General features: G+C 42.5%; 1 protein-coding gene across 2 annotated transcripts in view; it reads right to left on the bottom strand.

The window, feature by feature from the left end:
* LOC137320500 (tumor necrosis factor alpha-induced protein 8) overlaps positions 1-22,378 on the bottom strand; it is a 141,644-nt gene that overhangs the window by 51,933 nt on the left and 67,333 nt on the right. For both annotated transcript variants that reach the window (XM_067982190.1, XM_067982193.1), the window contains one exon: positions 21,522-21,624. In XM_067982190.1, coding sequence (XP_067838291.1) covers positions 21,522-21,624 — 103 coding nt within the window. The remainder of the gene's footprint in view (positions 1-21,521; positions 21,625-22,378) is intronic.

Genomic DNA, 22,378 nt, shown 5'->3' with positions numbered 1-22,378 from the left:
CTGGTTTGTCAAGTGGGATCAGGCAGATTTTTGGCCCCACTTATTCTCATGCTGCACACTAAAATACTCCAACTTACACTAGTATTCTCAGTATGTCACCACAATCTTTCCAGCAATTAACCATGACTCTGGGTTTTACCAGTACAGATAGGTAGGGATATCCTAAGTCCTTGGGTCATTTGCCATTATTTTAATTTATTAGAGGATGAGACTGTATATGCTGCTTCACAAATGGAATCGTAGTCACAGTTGGAAAGTGTTCAATCCACATCTTTTCCCCACATTTGTACGTTCTGACCACATACAAATCGCATTTCTGTAGGGTAAATTTACTGATCCTGTGCTACGAGTGGAGGGGAGTGGGATGCAGGACAGAGATTGGGCTGCAACAATGAAGCTCCAGTTCTCTGACCCATGCTCCCTTTGAGTGTGGTTCCCCACTATGGATACAGGATTGGCAAATTTATCCCTGTATCTTTTAAAAAGAGTTTTACTGTCTTTGGTTGGGAAGAAAGTAGTTAAGGCCCTGAGAACTCAATTATGCTTGCCCAGTTAAAATGTATGGTGAGGAAATGTTTCATTTGCAAGCACCAGAAAACCTGGTAGAGCCTGACTTCAACTGAAAGGCTATTCAAAAGATATAGATATGAAAGATGACCTAAACAGATATTTTGAAATGTTTCTCACATTTTGATGGTTTCATTAATGAGCTGTAAAAAGCATTTTCATACCTTCATCATGCCAACATTTGAAGTCTCTTCCCACGGTTACTGGTGAAATAGTGGAGTTACAGCATTTGGGTGATGTTGCCCTGGAGAGTGCCCTAGAATGTGGAAGTGCTGGCCCACCTCTTTCAGTACCCATAGACTAGCCCAATCTAAAGGTTTTTTTTATTCGTTCATGGGATGTGGGCGTCGCTGGCGAGGCCGGCATTTATTGACCATTCCTAATTGCCCTTGAGAAGGTGGTGGTGAGCCACCTTCTTGAACCGCTGCAGTCCGTGTGGTGAAGATTCTCCCACAGTGCTGTTAGGAAGGGAGTTCCAGGATTTTGACCCAGTGACGATGAAGGAATGGCGATATATTTCCAAGTCGGGATGGTGTGTGACTTGGAGGGGAACGTGCAGGTGGTGTTGTTCCCATATGCCTTCTGCTCTTGTCCTTCTAGGTGGTGGAGGTCGCGGGTTTGGGAGGTGCTGTCGAAGAAGCCTTGGCGAGTTACTGCAGTGCATCCTGTGGATGGTACACACTGCAGCCACAGTGCGCCGGTGAACGGAGTGAATGTTTAGGGTGGTGGATGGGGTGCCAATCAAGCGGGCTGCTTTGTCCTGGATGGAGTCGAGCTTCTTGAGTGTTGTTGGAGCTACACTCATTCAGGCAAGTGGAGAGTATTTCATCACACTCCTGACTTGTGCCTTGTAGATGGTGGAAAGGCTTTGGGGAGTCAGGAGGTGACTCACTTGCCACAGAATGCCCAGCCTCCGACCTGCTCTTGTAGCCACTGTATTTATGTGGCTGGTCCAGTTAAGTTTCTGGTCAATGGTGACCCTCAGGATGTTGATGGTGGGGGTTTTGGCAATGGTAATGCCGTTGAATGTCAAGGGGAGGTGGTTAGATTCTTTCTTGTTGGAGATGGTCATTGCCTGGCACTTGTCTGGCGCGAATGTTCCTTGCCACTTATCAGCCCAAGCCTGGATGTTGTCCAGGTCTTGCTACATGCGGGCATTTACTGCTTCATTATCTGGAACTGAACACTGTGCAATCGTCAGCAAACATCCCCATTTCTGATCTTATGATGGAGGGAAGGTCATTGATGAAGCAGCTGAAGATCGTTGGGCCTAGGACACTGCCTTGAGGAACTCCTGCAGCAATGTCCTGGTGCTGAGATAATTGGCCTCCAACAACGACTACCATCTTTCTTTGTGCTAGGTATGACTCCAGCCACTTGGAGAGTTTTCCCCGATTCCCATTGACTTCAATTTTACCAGGGCTCCTCGGTGCTACACTCGGTCAAATGCTGCCTTGATGTCAAGGGCAGTCACTCTCACCTCACCTCTGGAATTCAGCTCTTTTGTCCATGTTTGGACCAAGGTTGTAATGAGGTCTGGAGCCGAGTGGTCCCGGTGGAATCCAAACTGAGCATCAGTGAGCAGGTTATTGGTGAGTAAGTCCCACTTGACAGCACTGTCGACAACACCTTCCATCACTTTGCTGATGATTGAGAGTAGACTGATGGGGTGGTAATTGGCCGGATTGGATTTGTCCTGCTTTTTGTGGACAGGACATACCTGGGCAATTTTCCACATTGTCAGGTAGATGCCAGTGTTGTAGCTGTACAGTTTAGCTAGAGGTGCAGCTAATTCTGGAGCACAAGTCTTCAGCACTACAGCCAGGATGTTGTCGGGGCCCATAGCCTTTGCTTTATCCAGTGCACTCAACCATTTCTTGATATCACATGGAGTGAATTGAATTGGCTGAAGACTGGCTTCTGTGATGGTGGGGATATTGGGAGGAGGCCGAGATGGATCATCCACTCGGCAATTCTGGCTGATCAGATGGGTACAGAGGGTTACTCTAGGTACAGTGATACGAGACATCCTCCAGTGAGGAGCACTGCCAAGGCAGGATGGATGAAGATGACTATTCAATACTCAGTGGAAGAGTCAATACTATCTCACCTGCGCACCAACTATGGGAGCAGATGGAGAAGATATTTGCTAGTCTCGAAGCTTGCTTAACTTTATAATCTATGCTTGCAATGCAATTTAACAACACTTCATTGTAATCTTGATGGATCATCAAGAGAATTCACAGAACTCTAGCAACTGTAATCTACTTTCTAAATGCACAAGCACACCCATGTTTTAGTAGGATAATTTATAATTATTTTTCATTGCCCTGTGGCGTGTTAAACGTGAAGGGCAACAAATACTAGCACATGGCCAAAAGAAGATTACCGTATGCTGCGTGTTTGCAAACTCACATAAGGTGACTGCCAGGCTGGGAATTTGGGCAAGACACATCATTTCTCCCATTCCTTATTTCAACATGTCATTTTTTTATCTGCTTGCATGAGAAGCCTGTTTATAATTGGTGGCAGTGCATGCTGACTAGACTGAGGGGATCAGCTCATCTAAGATTTTTTGACTTATAAGGAAAATATGTTGGAGATTTTGAACATAGAGACAATAGATGGTATAGGAAGGGTGAGGTCAGAGGTCTCCTCACAAGCTTATGCTAATATTTTAATTGTTTTTCTCTGCACTCAGCATTAAGTTCCTAATGCCCAGGTATACACTACAATGCTGCAGTATTACATATTAAAAACATTACTATTTAAATTGTGTTTCAAGGGGTATCTTAATGCCAGAATTCTAAAATGGGTGCCCAAAATGAGGAGGTGGCAGAGTGTAAAATCTTTCCTCAATCTAACCCCTCACAGCAACCTGTGTCATCCATTCCTACTGTGTCAAGCACCATAGGAGCAGGAGTAAGCCATTCAGCCCCTCGATCCTATTCCGCCATTCAGTTAGACCATGGCTGATCTGTATCGTTGCAGATCCAAGCACTCGCAGGCATTTAGATAGCAAGTTTGAGAAGGGAGCACAAGTGAGAAGGAATAAGTGGAGGTAGCAGCCAGTGAGTAGTCATCCAAGATCATAGCCTCAAGTCTTCCTCTGCTTAGTAGAGGGTGAAAGCTTCTCCAAAGCCCATTCCTGCTGGTCTGCCCTTCAGGCCAGCTCATTCCAGCTGTCAAGTGCTTTATTTTTTTCCCATTCAAGGACAGCATAAGAGCAAGTTTCTAAAGAGAACCAGGTATGGTGCAGGATATTGAGGAAATACCCAGTATAGTCTACCAAGTGTCTCCTCCAGAGAGAGATCCCAATTCTACAGGGTAGCAATGGATTCTCCCTTCTGACATCATCCCAGTAAGTCTGTCCCACAATAGATTCCAGGATATTTACAGGAGTCCATGATGGAGTCTTGTAAAATAAAGATTATTAAAAAGAAACAGGGACATTTGTACTGTGGTGGGTTGGCAAACTACCCTTCCGTTTTTGATATCTGGGTTTCAATCCAGTCCCTTTCTCCACCATATGTAAGGATCTTATTTGAAATGAGTTTGGGCACTCCAAACCTAATTCCTACTTGGAATGGGCCATAGTACAAATCTGTCCTTAACCTGACACAAAATTAGTAATCTCATTCAAAGAGGCCATAAGGATGGCTAGAAAGCGAAAATGCTGCAATAGTGCAATAGATGGTGCGCTTTTGAGATTAGGACAGTAGAAGTAGCCTTACTCTGCATCTAGATGTGTTGCACCTGACCTGGGAGTACTGCATGCTAACACTGTAAGCTTGAAATTAGAAAGCATTCTATTCTGCAACTGTAGCATCCGTGACCTTGAGCACTAAAATTCACATAAAACCTGACCAAGAACTTTTCTACGGCATATTGTGCATTCCTCATCCCCCACTTCACTCCACCACTGGTGACCATGTCTTCAGCCACACTCTGGAATTCCTTCCCCTAAACTACTCCACCTCCAAGATTCTCCTTAAAACACATCTCTTTGATCAAGCTTTTGGTTACCCCTCCTGATATCAACTCCTTTGGCTGGGCATCCATTTTTTTTTCTGATAACACCTTTTTTTCAGCTTCCACTTCAGTTTTCATGTGCTTCTGTGTTAATTGCTCTGCTGTTTTTTTTTCTTCCAACTCCATTAGTGCCACCAATGGCTTCTGACTAGACAGCACTGGTTAGTTGCAGCCTCACTCCATCCTCCACCTGCTTCCAGTCTAGTCTATGTTAAAGGTACTATATAATTCCAATGTGTTGTACTTAGTTATGCTATTTACTGAACTCCTTAATTTTATTTCTGTCTTTCTCTCACTCTGAACTCAATAGCCTGACTTTTTTTTCATCTCCTGGTGTAAATCAGTTCTAAATCATAGAATCATAGAAATTTACAGCACAGGAGGGAGCCATTCGGCCCATCGCGTCTGAGCCGGCCGAAAAAGAGCTATCCAGCCTAATCCCACTTTCCAGTTCTTGGTCCGTAGCCTTGTAGGTTGCGGCACTTCAACTGCACATCCAAGTACTTTTTAAATACGATGAGCATTTCTGCCTCTACCACCCTTTCAGGCAGTGAGTTCCAGACCCCCACCACCCTCTGGGTGAAAAAATTTCTCCTCAGCTCCCCTCTAATCCTTCTACCAATTATTTTAAATCTATGCCCCTGGGTTATTGACCTCGCTGCTAAGGGAAATAGGTCCTTCCTATCCACTCTATCTAGGTCTTTCATAAATGGTTTACAAACTGCTACAAATCTCATCAAACTGGTACAAGTATTGTGCTAATAGCACACAATTTCCTGGTCAGAACGTCTGCAGATTTAAACAGATGCAAGGAGAGTCTAGTGGTGGGACCAGAAAATTGCACATGGGTGAAATGTAAAGGGAGGCATACAATTCAAGAGAAGTGGCAGAATAGGAGACCATAAATCCTGGCAGTTTTTGAATGGTTCAAAGGGCATTCCAACCCACTGGCAGCTTTTACCAAGACTGAGTTGGGGGTGGGGGGGGGGGTTGGAGAAAGTGCCAGAGAAAAATTAAGAAAAGAGAAACCCAATGTGCATGCATAAGTCTGCTGGCAAGTGACAGAGCAGCTGACCCATTATTTGGTGGCTGAAGTGGAGATGGTGCTGTGTTGAGAGTGACCCTGTCTGCCAACCCACAGCACCATCTCCATCAGTCAACACTGCAGCATGCCTGGAAGCAGGTGGAGGAAGGATTGAGGCTGCAGCTAATCAGTACTGTCTCTACCTTGGTCAGCCTTATGCTGCATAATAGCTGCAAGTGTCCTGGCAGTAGATGATACAGCAATGCATTTGGCCCTCTGAAGACGCAGAACCTGTGAAAACAGTTCCGACGGTCATTGCCAGGTGAGGGTGACAATACATGTATATACGCTTGCGGGTTTCTTGGCAGTCATACCCCCCAATCAGGCTATTGCTGCTGTTGATCATGCTGGCACGCCTTATTTCATGCAGCACCACTAACAGCATGACACACTGTAATTGAAGTACTTCTGAAAGAAAGAACTTGCATTTATATAGAGCCTTTCACAATCTTGGGATATTCCAAAGCGCTTTATAGACAATTAAGTACTTTTGAAGTGTAGTCACTGTTGCAATGTACAGAAACTACAACTTGCGCACAGCAAGGTCCCACAAGCATCAATGAGGTAAATGACCAGATAATCTGTTTTAGTGATGTTGCTTAAGGGATAAATATTGACCTGGACACCGGGAGAATTCCCCAACTCTCCTTCGAATAGTGCCATGGGATCTTTTATGTTCACCTGAGAGCAGACAGAGAAGCACCATTATTGTGGTTAGTGAATTTAGTTGTTCCTTTGTGTCAGCTGTCCCAGTTTCCTTATCTGCATAAACTAATTATTTGCCAAAATGAGATGTGTAGATGTGGATATGAGGTACCAGCAGGTGGGCACAACCCCTGTTGATCCTCCTCTTCATCCTTCAAAAAGCTCAGATTGACATTCCCATTTGGGAAGTCACTGGTGGCACAAATGGAGTTGGAAGAAAAAAAACAGCAGAGCAATTAACACAAAAGCACATGAAAACTGAAATAGAAGCAGGAAAATTAATTATGAAAATCACTGCAGAAATGGCCTTAAACCTGTTCATTTAATCCTGGCCTTTAAATGAACTTCTGCTTGCTACAATTGTACAGGACTTTGGTGAGACCTCACTTGGAGTACTGTGTACAGTTTTGGTCTCCTTATCTAAGGAAAGATATACTTGCCTTAGAGGCAGTGCAATGAAGGTTCACTAGATTAATTCCTGGGATGAGAGGGTTGTCCTATGAGGAGAGGTTGAGTAGAATGGGCCTAAACTCGCTGGAGTTTAGAAGAATGAGAGGGGATCTCTTTGAGGCATAAAAGATTCTGAGGGGGCTTGACAGAGTAGAGACTGAGTGGTTGTTTCCCCTTGCTGGAGAATTTAGAACTTGAGGGCATAGTTACAGGATAAGAGCTCGGCCGTTTAAGACTGAGATGAGGAGGAATTTCTTTACTCAGAGGGTTGTGAATCTTTGGAATTTTCCGCCCCAGAGGGCTGTGGATGCTGAGTTGTTGAGTATATTCAAAGCTGAGATAGATAAATTTTTGGACTCTAGGGGAATAAAGGGATATGGGGATCTGGCGGGGAAGTGGAGTTGAGGTTGAAGATCAGCCATGATCTTATTGAATGGCGGAGCAGGCTGGAGGGGCCCTATGGCCTACTCCTGCTCCTATTTCTTATGTTCTTATGCTTGCAGCTGATCCCTTAGCAATCCTAGATGCCTTTTTATGTATGGACATGATTACTATGTGACATTTGTACAAGTATCATGGCTGGAAAATGGTGTTGATGTCAAAATGGGATCATTTCTTAATTTTATGAAGCTCCCATCTATTTTGGGTGAATGAAGGCTAATATCACCTGCCTGAAGCCCTACCAGAAACTCACGTGGGATGATAAATGGGCAGAGACCTGGCAGGACTGTCTATGCCAATGTACTTGAATACAAAAATAATTCTACTGAAGATTTAAATAACAGTTTTGATGCTTTGAGATGCACAGCAGACAACTTGTTAGGGGAAAAAATTATAATCAGTTACGGTCCTTCTGCACCCATTTTATGGTGCAGTGGACACTAAAATTAATCACTGATTCCAACAGCAAAAAACAACAATCTTGTATAGCATTAGATTTTGTTAGTTTAAAAGATTTCAAAACATAAAGCTACTTTTGGGAATGTTGTTAAACAAATGCAGGAAGATCAGCAGTGAACCTGACTCATGTTAATTTGATTAAATAGGATTAGAAAATTGCCTAAGAACTATCTTTTTTTTTCCCCCAAACAAATTGTCTGCTGTGCATCTCAAAGCAGCAAAACTTTAATTTAAATCATCAGTCGAATTATTTTTGTATTCAAGCATATAGGCGTAGACAGAACCATGTGGATTATCGAACAGGAAAGCTTTCCTCAATGACTCTATTTACAGTAAATTATACTTTGTGGCTAATTATATTAATCTTCATCCACACTACCCATTTGCCAGTTGCTGTCTGGAATTCATGTACTGACACTGAAGAACTACTTTGAAACACATTACAAAACAATTATTTTTAATTGTAAACAATTTTACAACACCAAGTTATAGTCCAGCAATTTTATTTTAAATTCACAAGCTTTCGGAGGCTTCCTCCTTCCTCAGGTAAATGTTTACAATTATTTTTAATGCAGATGGGAATTTTGAAAAAGCATTTCTGTAGTGTACAGTTTATGAAATATAAAATGCTGTAGAAGAGTTATTTGGCAATAGATTTGCCTGCTCTGAAGCAAATAACTACAGGCTCCTCAACATCATAAATCTCTAGTTCGATTGGAATTCTGGCATCCACCCATAGTTAGCTGCTACCAATACATTTCTTGCTCCAAAAGTTTTCACACTGCTGAACTTGACTAATAAACCTTTCAAGAGCTATGCCCACTGCATCAAAACAAACTATAATGTAATTCTATTAGTTGATTAGTAGGGCCAGCATCCTACCCAATGAGCATTTTTAAAACCTTTTTCTCACTAAAGCAGTAAATCTGAAGTGACATACAGAAATGCGATCTCTTAGGGTTTTTTTAATGCTGTCTAAGAAATATGCCTATAAGACATAAACTGAACAGCAGTTGGATTTTGACTAACTACATTTTCAACAGTGCGTTAGACTTCACAGCATGTTAGCAATTCAAAGCTAAATATTGCAACATGTATATATGTAATATGCCAGTTATTTTGAAGCCCATTAAATCTAATATATCAACATCATATACCAGTTTTATATCATTTATTTTGTGGATTCAGTTAAAAATTAAAAGTTTATTAATTCTGGCAACATTTAAAAAAAAACACACACTGGTACACTGAATCACGGGGGATTCCTGAGATATATCTCTTATGGTTTAGTGGGCCTTCTAATAAATGTTATTGATCCTTTAAAATGTCAAGAGAAAAATAAAAATTCTCCTAATAAGAGGGTAATAAAGTGGAATCAGATTATTTGCTAGAAGACCAATTGGGTCTTCTATTCAGGCTTCCCAAAGCAGGAGAGTCCTAGTGATACAAATAATACAAAAAAGTGAATATAATGGTAAAATTGTAGACAGCTTTAAAAATGAGTATACACATTCTGTTGTTAGAACAGCACCTTTTTTTATAATTCATTCTCCAGATTTTTTCCCCGTTTTAGTTGCCCTGAGAAGGTGGTGGTGGGTCGTCTTCTTAAACCACAGGTAGCTGTTTGATATAACTGAGCACCTTGTTAGGCCACTTCAGTGGGCAGTTAAGAGTCAATCACATTGGTGTGGGACTGGAGACACATATAGGCCAGACAGGGTCTGAGCGACAGGTTTCCTTCCTTAAAGGCATTAATGAACCAGTTGGGTTTCTACAACAATCAGACAGCTTCATGGTCACTTTTACGGATATTAGCTTTTTACTTCCCAGAATTTTATTATATACTGAACTTAAATTCTCAAACTGCCATGGTGGGATTTGAATTACATTTTCTGGATTATTGGTCCAGGCCTCTGCTTTTCTAGTCCAGTGATATAACCACTACACTATTGTACCCTGCCTTCCCTGATTTGCAAGATTAAAACTGTAATATTTTAAAATAGCATCTCTTTCAACAGAGGAAGTCTTGTAAAGGAGCATGTCTTTAGCTGTGTGTTAACAAGGTTAAAATCTCTACAAGAGGATGGTGATTAAGATGAAAACCTGAAACAACCATTGGAATGCATTTGATATTAGAACAACTACAAAATGGAAAGTTTGATGAATGCTGCAGGGAGGGTGCATAGCCACTGGCGTGCCATTAAAAGGGAAACATGTAGTTATTTATGGAGCTAGTTTTGTTCCTGACCCTTTTTCTCACCAATTAATTCAATATAAAAGTAATTAATGGGATTAGATCACCCTCATGGATTTCACATCTAGGTATTTCACCTACCTAGACTAGTGTGCCAATACAATATCAATAGAAACAAAGAATTTGCATTTATATAGCGCCTTTCACATCCTCAGGATGTTCCAAGCACTTTACAGCCAATGAAATACTTTTTAAGTCTAGTCACTGTTGTAATGTGGGGAAATGTGGCAGCCAATTTGCACACAGCAAGTTTTAGCAAACAGGAATGAAATAATGACCAGATAATCTGCTTAGTGGTGTTGATCGAGGGATTAATATTGGCCAGGATACCAGGAAGAACTCTGCTATTCTTCTTCAAAAATTGGCATGGGATCTTTTACGTCCAGCCAATAGGACAAATGGGGTCTCTGTTTAATGTCTTATCTGAAAGACAGCACCTTCGACAGTGCAGCATTCCCTCAGTACTGCATTGAAGTGCCATCCTAGATTACGTGCTCAAGTCTTTGGAGTGTGGCTTGAACCCACAGCATTTTGATTCAGAGGTAAGACTGCTACCATTTAGCCAAGGTAGACACGTTCCTACAAAGCTACTTTACAGCATATTTTGAATGGGTAGAGAAATTAAAAAGACAGTTAACTTTTTGATTTTTTTTCCCCCCACACTATAACCATTTACTGCTGAAAGCAGGTACATAATCCATTTCCAATTCTCTTTCCATTCAGCTCTTGAGTCAGCCACCCTGAACCTTCTGACTCAGAGGCGTGAGTGCTACCATTTACCTAGTGTTCTGAATCCAAATGAATCTACAGGTGATGTGTGCAAGATATGAAATGCAAGCTGCAAATCAATAGGGATTAGAAAATTGGTGTCATTTGACACCATTCTGATTCAGAATACCAGGTAGTTTCAATGAGGAAAACCATTTGTTTGGGAAGGAAAATAAAGGGTAGACGAGGGAGAAATTCTGTGGTGGTTTCCAAGGCCAGTGAATCATGGAGCGCTAGTTGCTTCAGTGTTCTGACTTACTGCATTATCCAATTCTATGGTAAAAGGTCTCTCTTTCTCCTCTGGTTCCAGGAGAACCACATAGCACCACAGCCAAGGTGAACACACCTCTCCCTTCTATAATCAGCAGCATGGAGGTTTAGATGAGCAGCCTGGGGACACTCTCCCTGGAATTTTTCCTCCTTCCTTATAAAGGGAGCACCTGCTATCTGCTTGGCACTTCTCAACAACAGCATGGCTGAGATTGAAAATTTGTCATTATGAAAATCAGAGCTGAAAGACCATAAACTACCTCTTATCTGCTTGGGATATTGGAGTTCCAATATATTACATTACTTGCTGCACATTCAATCGTTTATAAGAAAAAAAGCTTCAAACCAACACCATTACAGAGCTTCATGACAGTTGACAATTTTTGTATCTTTTGAAAACATCTTTCAGCCTGTCAAGTATAATTAGTCTTCAAAGAATATTTCAGTTCTTTACATGGGTATAGAAGAACATGTTGAGACTTAAATTCCAACAATTGTTTCTCTTTCCTTGTTTGCTACCAAGAAAATCTCTCACTTAACATATTTTCTTCTAGCAACCACACTGTCAACAACTTGAGACCCAAACTAATCAATAGTCCTCTGCTTGCACTGTCATAACAATAGGACCAACATTTTTTGTTTATGGACTACTTTGAAAAACAGACCAGATTTCTTTAGATGTTTCTGTGCCTTATCACTTAACCTGCATTTAAGTCCCCTCAAAGCCTTCATCACTATTTACTGACCTATTCTAAACTCTTTGATTTACTATGCTATCAATTTCTATTTATAGTCCTTTTTGCTTGGAAAAAGGATCATAAATTATTAACAGTTTGAGTTAAGCAATTTAAATAAAACAGCACAGGAGCCATTTTTTGTTTAAAATGAATTAGCATAATTCAAATTAAGCAATTTAAAATTAAGAATAGACTATCTCCAGTATAAGCATGTTGGGGAAAATGTGGCTCAAGTGTTATTAAGTCAGATGTAACTTTTGAATAGGTATCTCATCTAATGGGTCCCCAATTTTCTATCTCTCTGTAGTACCAGAAGGTTTTGGATGACTCAAAATGGAGCAATGTAATTGGACTGTGATTCTATCATGCATTATACTTTCATTCTAAAGGAAATACAAACTTGCAAATTATTTCAGAAGTGTTGGTTCATAACCACAGTAATTGCAGCCTCCACAGCTTGCAGCTACTCTCGATTACTCCATTGGGTTGAACATGACACATTATGCTTTGCATGGCTTATGGTATGCACTGCTCAGTACTCAGTTACAGACACCCATAAATAATTATGGGGTATCATAGTAACAAAATAGGTACAACACAAGAGGAGGCCATTCGGCCCATCGTGCCTGTGCCGGCTCTTTGAAAAAGCTATCCAATTAGTCCCATAGCCACGTAATTTTTTTTCCTTCAAGTATTTATCCAATTCCCTTTTGAAAGTCACTATTGAATCTGCTTCCTCCACCCTTTCAGGCAGTGCATTCCAGATCATTACAACTCGTTGCATAAAAAAAATGTTTCCTCATGTCGCCTCTGGCTCTTTTGCCGATCACCTTAAATCTGTGTCCTCTGGTTATCGACCCTTCTGCTATTGGAAGCAGTTTCTCCTTATTTACTCTATCAAAACTGTTCATGATATTGAACACCACATCAAATCTCCCCTTAACCTTCTCTGTTCTAAGGAGAACAACCCCAGCTTCTCCAGTCTCTCCACATAATAAAATGTCCCTCATCCCTGGTACCATTCTAGTAAATCTCTTCTGCACCCTCTCTAAGGCTTTGACATCCTTCCTAAAGTGTGGTGCCCAGAGTCCAGCTGCAGCCTAACCAGACTACCTGAAATAGCCACAATAAAGGACTATAATGGACCAGAACATTCCATAACAGAAAAAACAATATGCATTGTTAACCAGAACCATCAACACTCCATACACAACTATAGAAAACAAGGTGTGATAAAAAAATGCAGACACACCCTAGCCACTCATACCACTATGCATGTTTTTGTCTCATTAACCTTTAAAGTACAGATAACAAAAGGCTAGGTACGCTGTTGATGGATGGTGCTTGTACAGAAAGCCAAACTGCTAAACAAATACCTCAGAACACCACATATCAACCACTTAAAACTATGCCATTATTTGATAGAGCAAATACAAATATCCTTTGTTTTGAAAGAGAAGAAAAATCAATTTGGTTCACATGGGATATGCACATAAAGCATTTAGATTATTTAATGGGTAATGTATTACATTATAAAAACTTTATTAAGTGATTTATGTGTAACATTCATGACTGCCCTGATGGAATAGTTAGTCTAAAAAGAGTGACAAAAATACATTTTGTAGTCCATGCAGTATTTTTTCATTAGCTAAATTAGCAAAACTGAATAATCCAAGTTCTCACCTCATCTCTGCACGTCAAAGTAATTAATTGTATGTATAAACACTTTTGCTTTGTAAATGAAATGTGCAGCCATTTTATGCACAGCATGATCCCATAAAGGGCAATGAAATGGCTGAGGGAAAAATATTGGACAGAATATTGCAAACAATTTTACAACACCAAGTTATAGTCCAACAAATTTATTTTAAATTCCACAAGCTTTCGGAGGCTTCCTCCTTCGTCAGGTGAACGGTATGGAAAACCTGACGAAGGAGGAAGCATCCGAAAGCTTGTGGAATTTAAAATAAATTTGTTGGACTATAACTTGGTGTTGTAAAATTGTTTACAATTGTCAACCCCAGTCCATCACCGGCATCTCCACATCAGGACAGAATATGGGGAGGGCTCCACTTTTTTGAATAGTGCCATAACGTCTTTAACGCCCATCTAAACAACCAAAGAGACAGACGAGGTCTGGTTTTAATCTCAGCTGAATGACAACACATCTGACAATGCAGCCCCCCTCAGTACGGCATGAAAGTGCCAACCTAGATTGTGTGCCCAACTCCTGAAATGGGACTTAAAACTGGTTTTACTACTATTCTGGCTTTCAGGTTGTAAAGCAGTTCAATTTAATCAGAAACTCGGAGAATTAAAGCTTTGTGTTTTAATCTTTTAGTTCAGTGGTTGAGTTAGTGCACATGCTTCATATGCTTTAAGGTGTAGTAGCGCTGTGTGTTGCTGTTAATGGAATAATTAATTGCATTAGAAATAAAAGTAAACATTTCTGGATATGTATAACAGGTCCATCGATATCTGAAAAGAAAAAAGATGGATTCATGTTTTGGGTAGAGATCCTTCATTAGAACTGACAAAAGTTCGACTTATCCGAAATCTAAATTGTTGTCTTCTCTTTACCGATGCGGACAGATATTCTATGTATTTCCAGCATTTTCTATACCCACCCCACTGCCATGATTTCCAGCATTTGCAATCTTTTGTCTTTTAAACACTTCATTGCATTTCCTATACATGATGGAGTAAAACTTTTCACTCATAAAATGTACCTCTGGTTGAGGCACATTAAATGATTTCATCCTCAGTTCTGACATTTATTGACCTGTTTCCTGAGTTAGTGCATATGTATTTTTAACTGGTGTTGAGCTGTATGAAAAAGGACAGCAGAGTACTCATGTAAATAATTATTTCAGCATTGGGTTCTACTTGTTATAAATAAAAAACATACATTAATTACCTGAATTCATAAACTATGCAAATTGGTCAATCTAGGAGGGGTAATTGATTCTATGGAGACAGCTCAGGAAATACAATTTGGACAAAATGCAGTATTATTCCGCTCAGTTGCGTATAAAAAGTGTTATACGGACAAGTGTAAAGTACTGCGTATAAGAAAAAAAAGGTGACATAAGTACTGTATGATTGGTGTCAAAAATGCTAAGCATGAAATTGAAAGAGACCTAGGGGCCATCATAGACTTGACACTCAACATGTCCAACCAATGTAGAACAGTAATTGACAAATCAAATAGAATGTTGAATCATATAGCCAAAGCAGTAGAGTAACAAGTCAGAAGACGTCATGCTCAACTGTATAGTGACCTGATCACTACATTGTGTCCAGTTCTGCTCACCGAGACACAAGGGAGACATTCAAGTATTGGAGGCAGTGCAGAGAAGAGCCACAAGGCTGATCTCTAATGTCAGAGGTCTGAGTTTTGAGGAACAACTGAAGAATCTTTAGCTTTACAGCCTCAATAGGAGGCACCTGAGAGATGATTTTATAGATGTCTACAGGATTGTAAATGATGTGGGAACGGTAAATTAGATGAAGCTAAATTTCAAGAATAGGACAAGGGGACGCAGATTCAAATTATTAAAGTTAGTAACTCTCATGCCTCACAGGACCACTGGTTCATTGATAACATTAAAAACATTGCAAATTAATTTTTAAAAGTTGTCACCTGAGAACCTTTAAACTAGGTTTCACTGGGCAGTACTTAAATTGCAGCAGGTATGAAACTCTACAGACATGAAACTACCTCCATGGACCCTATATAATGAGCTTCAGATAATTTTACACCTGAATTACCCCACAGTCTGTATCTATGGGAAGCCAAAATACTTTACATTCATGAAAACTGTATAATATAACTGGCCTGTCGGGAGAATACATCATTAATTGGCACAATAACTGAATATAGTATTTGAACCTTGAGTTTTAAGTAGTTCTGAGAAATAATAGATAATTATATCTTCACTGATTTCCCCTTTCACTCACCCCATGTCCAATATTATTCCCTACATTTTTACCTTCAATCCCCTGCTCTTAATCTATGGCTGTAATGCCTCTGGAAAGCCACCTGCCATCTCCTTTTCAGTATGGCTGCTGATGTTTCTTGCTTGTCCTCCTTCCATACAACCTGTTTGGTCTAACACCATAGTTCCATCCCTTCTGTCACACAAACTCATGCTATGAAAGTAGAGGTGAAATCATCATGTTGCATCCCAGGCAGACTAGGACAGGGAAACAGGGGGATGGGGAGGATGATCAGCAGGTACATCAGGCCGATGTCAGACCCAGAAGTAAGACTGTGAGCTAGAAATTGGGCCATCTAGCGGCCGTTGTTTCGGCACTATGCAGCCTCCCAAAGTGCCAAGATGGCGTCTTGGCTGTGCACGCACGTTTCCAGCGTGATGTGCGCCAGATGCCATCTTGGTATAGGTATTAGCACAAGCACAAATACCGAATGCCGGCAGCATGTAGAGAGAAAATGCGTACAGTGTGCAATGTTGATTTAAAGTGATTGACACCATTTTGGACCTTGACGCTCGACTCAACACCCACTCTTAACCATGCACACCTGAACATGACTTACAGTGCCTGGAGGACCCCTCACCAGCACTATTTAAAGGGACCATGCAGGTGTTGCAGGTTCATTGCTGGATTATTGCTTCTGGCTGCTGGTGGAATAGGAAGTGTTTTTTGAAGCTCCCTTTCTTACTGAGAGTTCCTAGAGTACATTTGAGAATGGTTTGGCAGGTACTGCCTTACGGTTCGGAAAGTTACAACTGTGTTTGAACAACATTCCTGGCAACCATGTGTGGTCTGCTAGGGCTCCCGCTGGGCATCGAGCATGCAGAGAGGCCACGCACAGCAGGTCAAGCTGCAAGGAAAGGGAGGAGGCGGAGGCGCAGGCGCAGGGCACTGAGCAGGAGGCCATATCCAATGAGGGCCTTCTGGGACCAATTCTCTTACCTCAACAAGAGCAAGGAGCATTGCATCCGACACTGAGGTTCACCAATGAGGCCATGATGGAGATCTGTCAACTGGTGCAGTCACAACTGCAGCCTCAGAGCAGGGCAAGGACAGCATTGCCTGTGGCTGTGAAGGTAACCTTGGCACTGAACTTCTACGACTCAGGATCATTTCAGGTCTCTGCTGGCGACATGTGCAACATCTCGCAGTATGCAGTGCACTGCTGCATAAGGAAGGTCACTGTCCAAGATGAGGAACTGTTTAATCACCTTCCCTCTTGACAGAGACAAACAGAACGAGTGAGCACAGGGGGTTCACTTGCATTGCTGGCTTCCCCATGGTGCAGGGTGCCGTTGACTGCATGCACATTGCCCTGCATGCCCCGCATATCAACTAAGCAGTCTTCGTCAACCGAAAGGGCTTCCACTCCCTGAACGTGCAGCTGGTGTGCGACCACACATACGAATCATGGAGGTTGATGCCTGCTACCCTGGGAGCAGCCATGATGACTTCGTTATGCAGCAGTCCAAAGTGCCAGCTATCTTTCACCCAGCTCGACAAGTCAAAAGCTGGCTACTGGACGACAAGGGCTATCCCCTCATGCAGTGGCTCATGACTCCGGTCAGGAACCCACGTGCATAGCAGGCCTACGGTGAGTGCCATGCTGCCACACGCAACATCGTGGAGCACACCATAGGCCTCCTGAAACAACTCTTCCGCTGCCTGAACCACTCTGGAGGAGCCCTGCAGTACTCTGCTGAGCGGGTGGGCAGACTCGTGGTGGTCTGCTGCATGCTGCACAACCTCGTCATCATGAGGGACCAGCCCTTGCCACCGATGATCAGAGAAGATCCTGAGCAAGAGGATAAGGAAGAGGCTGAGGGGGAGGAGCCGGAGGAGGAAGTGGAGGAAGACGTAAGGGTGTAACAGGGGCCACACGCCTTGTCTGCAAAGGCTCTGCGTACTCGCCCGATCCGTGCTATCAATAATGTCAACTACATCCCCCAACTCACCAACTGTCCTACATTCTCCACCTGTCCACTCCCACATGACCATCAAATCGTCCTCCATCTGATTACACATTGGTTTTCCCCTCAACTCATCGCAGTAATAAAAACCACCACCAAATGCAAATTCAAAGTCACATTTATCAATTAACAAATAAAATTATGGAAACAGAACTATTCACCCTTGTGCATTACCTTAGCGCCTGTTGTAGGAGTGCCTTTACCTATCCTAGTGCTCCTATAAGGTGCTTCCCCAGTGGCTGGAACATGGGTGGTGGGAAGCTGCTGGCCTTCAATGGAGGAGCGTGCAGATGGCCTTGGAGGACCACCTCGAGCAGCTCTGGACCGGGAGGGCCTGGCTTCAGACTGCACCATCTCAACATGGGCTGCAGCAGTCTGGCCTGGCTGGCCGACAGGCAACAACAGGGCACTGGAGGAGCAGCAGGGGTGGGAGCAGGAATGCTGTCGTCCAGAGAGAGTACAGTAGGTCCGACTGCCATGGGGCCACTGCCACTCTCCCAGGGCGGCGCCTTAGCAATCCTGGTGATCAGCTGGAGAATAGATTGCTGGAGTGCTGAGACGCCCTGGAAGCCCCGTTCCACAGTGGTTCACAAAGCCTCGATAGCAGCAGTTTGAGCCTCCACTACAGCAGAATGAACTTCCATCGCAGCAACTGTAGCTTGCAGACCTTTGATGACATCGGTTTGTGCTGCAATGGAAGCCGCGACCTCGGCCATTAGACGCTGCATCATGGTGGGCCCCACAGGTATGCTGCCGGAGGTGACCACCCGTTCCATGTGGGAAAGGATGGGCTCCAAGCCCTGTGCCAATTTGAAGCTAGACTCCTCCATGCCCCTTCTCATTGTGCGCAAACTTTCTGGCAGGCTTTCCAGTGCCCCAAGCATTTGTTGGTATACGCCCATCAGCCGTCTTCTGGAGCCTGGCCCATCTAAGTCATCATCTGACTCCTCTGCAGCAGAACTAGTGAGAGACCCCGCCCTCCGGCGAGCTGAACACCTGTGGTATCCATTCACCCACTCCCCAGCTCCTGCGAATTTGTGCCAGGTGTCTCACCACTTGCAGATCCCTCCTCTAACCTAGCCTCTAAACGACGCGCAGTGTCAGTCTCTGAGCTGGTGGATGAGAGTGTCAGATCGAGTGACTGTGGTTTCAGTGTCCCTCTCCCCCTTCTTCCTCCTCCTCGGACAGTGCCGCCACATGTTCTTGGGTATCTACAATGACAAAGGGAAACAGGTTGAGTTGTGGAGTGGGGAGAGGAGCAAGTGAGACATGCGTGCCGACAGCATCTGCAGCACGTGAGTCAGAAAAGATTATGGGAGGAGGGAGATGTGGCAAAGGAGAAGGAGCATTAGATATACAGAGACCCCCTTCATCGGGACTTCCAGCTTGGCAAGTGTTCACGGCTGCAGCAACGGGCCGCCCAATGATCCGAAGCACTGTCTCGCCAAGGGGGTGAGGACGTGCAAGCGTGCCTGTCCTCCCTCATGTCCCTCCTGCTGCTGGCTGTTATGCGCCACCTTCTCCTGCAAGACAGAGGGCAGTGTGTCAGTGAGTATCCTGCGAGGTTTCTGCGTGATGTGCCTGTCATGGTCGAATAGCTGTCAGTTTGTGTGACTTGAGTGGTGGTTGTGTGGCCTGCAAGTGTGGTACTATGTGCGGGTGAGATGCAGCATGCAGAGTGCATTATTGCGCATGGATGGACAGTGTGTGATGGGGGGCTTGATGTGTGGAGCAGTGGTGCAGTTGGTAGGATGTGCCACTTGACATTTGCATTCACTCACCTTGACCACTTGTATCAAATTGTTGAACTTCTTTCAGCACTGCACCCACGTGTGTGGTACAATACTCCTGGCGTTCACTTCCTGGGCCACAACCTCCCAATGCTTGCGGAGCCGGAGTCTGGAGGGTCTCCTGCCACCCTGCGGGTACATGTTGGCTCTCCTTTTGTCCACCCCCTCCACTGGGGCCTCCAGTGCATCATCGGAGAAGCGTGGGGCCCTCTCTCGCGCTGGTCCCACTATGCTTCTGGCCATCTTCCCTCCTCCCAGTGGACTGTGCATGTGCCATTTGAAATGTGCACCTGCACCTTTTAAGAGGTACAGGCTGCCGATGACTTGCGCTGAGCACGCTCCATTTCGGGCTTCCTCATTCTCCATGCAGCCTCTCAGCAATGTGGGTAGCGCTGGCTGCACGGAGCTATCATGCTAATTAGCAGGCAGCTCGAAGTTCACGTGCTGCCTGCGTAGGGGCCAACAGGCACAGGTTAATAGTGGATCGTGCTATCCGTGCCCAATAATAGGCCTTATCCAATTTTTTTTCCTCCCCTTTGTACCTGAGGCAAGCCAGACAGCATTTTGATAACTAGAGGCTTTTATCAGTGACATGCTGGACAGATTTCCTCTCCGTGCTATGCGTAACAAAATTGTGAATGCACCTTTTATAAATGTGTTCACAATTCCACTGTACAGAGAAATCTTCTCACAATTGTTCCCATAGAGTGACTGCCAAAATTATATTTGGCACAGCCATTTAAATCATAAACAGCATCAAACAAGTGTGTATGTGTAAATATATATGTTTGTGTATGTATGTATGTATAGATATACCTTTATCACAATGTACATCCTATATGTTACTCAAATATACATAGGTCTTGGTCTAAAGGTTATTGAAGTGAAGACAAATGTTTTGCAGATAAGTTGGAAGAACATGACCACATCTCCAATAGATAGTTGTAAGCAACGTAACTTCTAGGAAACTAATACAACCAACAGCAGTGTTGAGGTGTAACTAACCTTCAAAATCAGAGAAAGGAATCAGCAAATGGTCCAGTGAAAGACATGCCTTGTCCCTTCCCATGCTGACCAGTGGTCATACATCATAATTGGAACTATTACATATATCACAGAATTTTTTAGTTTACTATATACATATTTAATCTATTGACATGTCTTCTATTAAGCTCAAGCTGTTATTATTCAACAGAACAGTGAAGTGCAACACTGATAACAGTTCCCTTTATATTGGAACAGCCCATACCTGCAGTCAGATATAAGTCCATTGCTTCTCAGGGTTCAACAGATTAATGCCATGCATGTTATAGTCACTCAAAATTTGTATCAGTAATTCCATCAATGGCTCAGCAGGTACATAGATCAGACAGTATGTTATGAAGTCCTTCAGATTAGTAAAGTCCTACATTTGATTTATGGTCTGTGTTGGCTTAGCTCTCAATCAAACGGTGGTGATGCTAAATTAGCCTCACTGGCCCTATTTAAGGAGGGGAAAATAAAAAGAATTTCCAGGCTTCCCAACCAACAATATCTGCTGGAAGTACACATATGGTGAGAACAGGATCAGGCCCAATATGATCCCCTCCAAATAGTTAACTGACCAGACTCACTTGGTCAAGATGTTGAAGGATTGTTAGCATCCATGGAATCATACCTCAACACAAGTGACTCCCTTCAGGAGAGAACAGTGAAGGAGGTTTTAAAAGGAAAAGCACATTCAAAGTTGTTTTTAGTGTACATATTAGGTGACAAACAAAAAACAGCTAAGTTAACTGTTGTAAGTATAGGTATCTCCTGAATTTGATCCTGTGATTTCTGAGAGCACAGAAATTCTAGAAATTGTACTGAGGTACCAGTAGGCAAGGTTTAACATCCCCATAACCTAATCCATGCCCCAACGACCACAATTAAGAAAATTAGGCAAGGACTTTTGTACTAGTGCTGATTTACACACACACACAGAAATCAATCAGTAAATAAAGAAAATCCTCTTACTGTCTGGAATACACAGGAAGACAATACTGCAGGAAGACTGAAGATTACATATAAATGTCAATCTATGTGCGATGGCGAGGTAGTCCAAGACTGAAAGACAAAACTGAACAAAGATCTGAAAATTACATTTCAAATATATTTTTTTTAAAAGATCAAAAACCAAAACTGCAACCAAAATAAACTGCAATCAATTCACAGCTTTACCACTAGATGGCAATATCACACACATGCTATACGAATTACTGAACTAAATAAGCAATATACAATGGCTAATGTAATGTACATTTCAGTGTACTGTAATCTACAGGCTGTACAATGCAGGGACATTGCAAATGTTGTATTTGTGCTAATATGTGGAATCAGTTATGAAACAATCTTACTTTACTCAAACTCAAAGCAGATCACAAATAATGTACTTTAGTTTTATTGCTTATATAAACAGATTAAAGACAATAAAAAACAAGAAAACATTTTTTCCATTAAAACTGCCAGAACATGGCCAGTTTGATTCAAATGACTACAGTTTGTTTAATGCAGCAGAACCTTCTAGCCACATAATTTCCCTTTACTTTAAATAACTATTTGTCTACACTAATTATATGGAAATATGATCAATCAATAAATATGTAATCCCGATCACCCCATCAGTGCAATTTTAATAAAGCTGTGTTCCAGAATTCATTAACATTTACACAATGATCACAAGCCAATTCAGGTAGAAAAGCTACCGATGTCTAGAGAAACTCAGTCATTTTTCATTAAAACACCAGTAAACTACCCCCTACAAATACAAGGATAATTCAAATTAAGAAAATTGTGCTCACTGAAGGACTTACCAATAAACCCTAAGTTAGGGT

The sequence above is a fragment of the Heptranchias perlo genome, chromosome 4, assembly GCF_035084215.1.
Source record: "Heptranchias perlo isolate sHepPer1 chromosome 4, sHepPer1.hap1, whole genome shotgun sequence".
NCBI lineage: Eukaryota > Metazoa > Chordata > Chondrichthyes > Hexanchiformes > Hexanchidae > Heptranchias > Heptranchias perlo.
This window is presented reverse-complemented; position numbering and strand designations above follow the sequence as displayed.